Below are 4,456 nucleotides of genomic sequence, written 5' to 3'. Positions count from 1 at the left end.
CTGATCAGTGGTTATGGAAGACTGGTTACCCCCCAGGCTGGGGTGAGTACGACTGCGAGTGGGTCAAAGAAAGCTGCTTTCCTACATCTTGATCAGGGCGGTAATTCCCTGGGTTTGTGGCTACGTGACAGTTTCTTGAGCTGAGGACTTGACTTTCTGTGCGAACCGCACTAAAGCAACTGCAGGCAGTAGTTTGCAAATATTTAGTACATTGCCAGTATTTCATCACTATTTTGATTTTATGTAACCTAAAATCCTGCGGCAGATCTTGAAATTCACAAGGTTTCCTGGCACCTGCAGTAACCTTGTTTTCCAGGTATGCAAGCAGAACGTCGTGTGACCCCCGAGCACGCCTCTAATCCTCCCATGGACCGAAAGAGCTCAACTTTGGGGTGGCAGGAGCCTCTGGACGACGAGGCAGGGACGGAATGCCCGAGGTAACGGGGAGGGCTTTGTCCCTGGGGAGGGCGGCTCCCGCTGAAACGCTCCAGGCATCCTCCTGATATCCACAGGGAAACGAATATTCCACGGCCAAGTTGCATATTTTGGAGAGAAGGCCAGATCAGTCAGGTGCCCGACTCGGGCAATAGGCCTGGAAGTGCAGAAACTGCCCTGCTTCTGGGGTGGGGCCTGCGTGGGTGCAGCCGTTACCGAAAGAGCCCGACAGTCTCACCGCATGGAAGGAGTCTGGCACCTGGGGCCGCTCCGCAGCCAACATTGCCTCCCACCGCAGCTTCAAGTGCAATGTGGACAGTCAGCCTGGGTCCGCTGAGTGAGCCGGGGAAGCCGTCTGCGAGGCGGTGCCTTCTGGAGGGGGACGGCCACGCTGCACCTGTCCGCCGGCCCTGTGACCCCGTGAGGAAGCGCGGTGGCGGGAAGTCCACATCGGAGATGTTTGGGCTCATTCGAAAGCACAAGAAGCCCCGCACCTGTTCTCTCTCAACTACGCTAAAGACAAAACTTAGCAGGGGACACAAAGTGGGGCTGTCTGTTCCTGCACCTCCTTGTCCCCACTCACCCTGAGGAAACACAAGGGCTGGGATGGCCGGCCTGTGGCATCCGCAAAGGGTTGGGGTCCTCAGCAGTGTCCCCCCCCTCCTGGCCTTCATCCCTCCCCCTTGGCCCTGCGAGCCCCCGGCAGCCTTGTGCGCTGTGAACTGATATCCTGAGTACGCTTGTTACTATCGCTAAGGGGTTTCCTTGGAAGTATATTTGGTTTTTCACCTTTTCCATTGAGAAATTAAGTGTGTGTGTGTGTGTGTGTGTGTGTGTGTGTGAAGAGAGAGAGAGATTGAAAGGTATACGCATATACCCTCCGGTGGGGAACTCCTGACATGGGCTGAGAGAGAAGCAACCCAGAGGGGCGGGGCTCCGGGCTCCATTTCCACCTCACGCGTCCCTTCCGGCGAGTCCCCTTTCCTCTCTGGGCTTCTGTTCCCTCTGATGACAAGTAAAGGCAGTAGCTTGGACCCTGGCTGGGCTTCCTTCCAGTTCTGATTCTCTCCTCTAGGCCGGGGATTCTGCCATCGCCGGGCCTCCTAAGCTGTCGCCCTGAAGGAGATGCACCAATGGTCCTCGGCATGAGGAAAGTGCCCGAAGGAATAAGCTTGCACTTCCCCGACACTGCTGTCCCTTAAAGGCCAAACTCCGCTGGGGTGACAAAGATCTCTTAATACTTTGTATTGTGAGACCCCGGGGAAGAGAGGCCCTTTGTCCCTGACATCTTCCATGAAGGACCATCCTATCTGCTTTGAGTCGTCCAATAAAGCTGGCCAAGTGCCAAGGAGAACCTTCGGAATATTAGTGATCATTTACCTCAACCCTCTCAGTGCTCAACCCCAGAAGGAGGCAAAGGCCACCACAGAAGCCGAACTCGAGGTCATGGCGGCGTAGGCCACGTTGTACGATATGGCCTCTCCTTCCTCTGACTCACCTCTGCAAATACAGGACCCCCCCACCTGGTCTCCTCTTTCTCCTGCTTTTCCCACACCAGTCCCTCCACTAGCCCCAGCTTCTTTATCTTGCCTCCGTTCTCAGCGTTCCCTCACCGCCCCTCCTGGGTGTCAGTCTCTTTGAACGAAGCTGCACGCGCCCCTCGGGTCTAATCTACCTTCTCCATCTCTTAGGCGAGGCTCTGTTTCTCCCATCTGTCCCCCCAGAAACCCTTCTTAGGTGTTTCTTCTCTTCATAGAAGCTACGGCTCCCAACAATGCTCTGGGACTCCCCCATGGTCGGGTGAGAGGTGACAGAGGTATCAGGGAGAGGTAGGAAGAATTCAGAGGCAGGACTGGCAAGAACATCCACAAACCACGATGGGCCTGACTGAGAATGTGACCTTCCCATCTGAGAGACTCAAGCAAAACCTTTCTTTTGCTCACGAGCAGGGACCAGGAGGACATTCTTCTGTGTGAAGGTGTGCGGCAACAAGATAAGGACCCGTCGGCTGAAGAAATATTTTGGAAGGAGTTTCCCATCCTCAAAGAGGAGGTAGAAGCAGACATTAGGGAGCTCCGTGCCCTCGCAGACGACATCGACACAGCGCACAGAACAGTCACCAAGACCAACATGGTGGCCACCTCCATCACTGTGGTCTCAGACGCCATGAGCATCCTGGGTCTGGTCCTCGCGCCAGCAACGATAGGAGGAAGTCTCATGCTCTCTGCCGCTGGTAAAGCTCTGGGGACAGCAGCCTGCCTCACCAGTGTCCTCACCGACGTTATGGAACACTTCCAGAATCAAGAAGCTCGAACCCGGGCCAGCAGCCTCGTGCCCACCTGTGACCATGAGGTCGAGGAGGCTCAGGGAAAGGTCTTCCATGTCATGAGTGTCGGAAAGAAGGCCTTGAATTGCGGAAGTAACATCAGGGATGTCAAGAGGAACATCCGTGCCTTTCAGGTGGCCAGAGCCCACCCGCGCCTGGCTGCCGCCGCCAAGCGTCTCCTGACCACCGGCCAAGTCTCGGCCCGGAGGAGCAGGCAGGTGCAAAGGGTCTTTAAGGGCACAGAGGTGCTGATAAAGAAAAATGTTCGCATGCTGTGTGGTGCTGTGACTGGCTTCTCCCTCTGCCAGGACGTGGTCACCCTCCTGAGCGACTGGAAGAAACTGAAGGAAGGAGCAGGAACCGAGATGGCGGAAGAGCTGAGGGCCCATGCTCGGGAGCTGGAAAACCAGCTGACAGAACTCAGCCAGCTCTACGAGAGCCTTCAGCAGCAGGTGACACTGCCACATCCCTCGTGGGTAGGGCTGGAGGGAGCAGGGGAGAATTAACCGGAGCTTATGGGCACCAAGATTTAAGGAGAGGGTTTTAAGGGAGCCAGCGTGTGTGTGTGTGTGTGTGTGTGTGTGTGTGTGTGTGTGTGAAGTTTGCTTGGATGCTCCTGAGGATGTGGCACACCTGATGGCCCAGGGAGGGGGCGTCCAAATGACATCAGGGACCTCTCGATGATAATGGCACCTGTCTTGGACAGACCTGGTCATGGCTTCTATTTCTGTCTCAATGCTCCTGGAGGTCCGTGTGCTGGAAACAGGGTCCTCCCAGGTGTGCAGAAGAGGTCACTGAGCCACAGGGAGTGTTGCAGACTGAAATGTGTGCCCGAACCTTCACGGCTTGAAGCCGTCAGCCCCAGTGGGACTACTTGGAGGTGGAGCCTTCAGGAAGCAACTGGGGCTGACTCAGGTCCTAGGAAGGGGTGATCCTATGAGACTGGGGCCCTTCTAAGAGGAGGAGGGAATACAGGAGGGCTCTCTCTCTCTCTCTCTGCCTGCGCCCACACAGAGGGAAAGTCCGGGAGAGGACACGGCGAAGGTGACCGCCTGCAGAGCCTGGGGGGAGGGCCCACCAGAAACCCAACTGGCTGGAGCCTCCAGGACTAGGAGAAATTCCGCTAGGCCAGCCCCAGCTGTCGGAGACCGGGAGCTTCTGGGACTCGCAGCTGGGGGTGGCAGAGCCAGGACACCAAGCCAGGAAGCCTGCCGGCAGAGGCAGCACACAGAGCCGCCCGCCAGGCTGCCCTGAGCCCTCGGAAGCCCTCCAGTGACTGGTGTTTTTGTTTCTTTACAGAACCTTTTGCAAGAGGAAAGGCCCAGGACCTCATCTTCAGGCGGAGCCTCCGGGTCTCTGGCTGGGCCCCCAGGCAGGAGTGGGGAAGCGGGACCCCAGGTGACAGGAGAGGATTAGGGTGGGCTGAGTCCAGGCGCCTCTGAGCAGAATTAAAGGGGACAGGGTAGGGACCAGCTGGATTGGCAGAGGCGATGCCTGGAGACTTAGCCACCGGGAGGTCCAACTGGGGCCTGAGGGCGCTGTGAGTGAGTGAGCGTGGCAAGGTCCGCCTGTCCTGCCTGTCCTTTGCCATGTTGCTTCTTCACTGTCCCCCATCCCTTCGCTCAGGCACCGCCTCATTCCCGCTGCTTCTCCTGTGCCCCATTCCCTCACGTGCACACGGTCAGTCTGCATGAA

The 4,456-nt window shown here is 57.2% G+C and overlaps 1 protein-coding gene across 1 annotated transcript; it reads left to right on the top strand.

Annotated features, from left to right (window-relative positions):
• Positions 1-2,227: 2,227 nt before the first annotated feature.
• APOL6 (apolipoprotein L6) lies at positions 2,228-4,177 on the top strand (the record flags this gene model as incomplete). Its single annotated transcript, XM_080810196.1, has 3 exons — positions 2,228-2,235; positions 2,385-3,213; positions 4,061-4,177. 3 exons carry the CDS (start codon positions 2,228-2,230, stop codon positions 4,175-4,177), a joined length of 954 nt encoding a protein of 317 aa, XP_080666322.1.
• Between the last annotated feature and the right edge of the window lie 279 nt (positions 4,178-4,456).

Source organism: Martes martes (assembly GCF_963455335.1).
Source record: "Martes martes genome assembly, chromosome: 8".
NCBI classification, from domain to species: Eukaryota; Metazoa; Chordata; class Mammalia; order Carnivora; family Mustelidae; genus Martes; species Martes martes.
The sequence above is the reverse complement of the archived record's forward strand: the minus strand, read 5'-3'. Positions and strand labels throughout refer to the sequence as shown.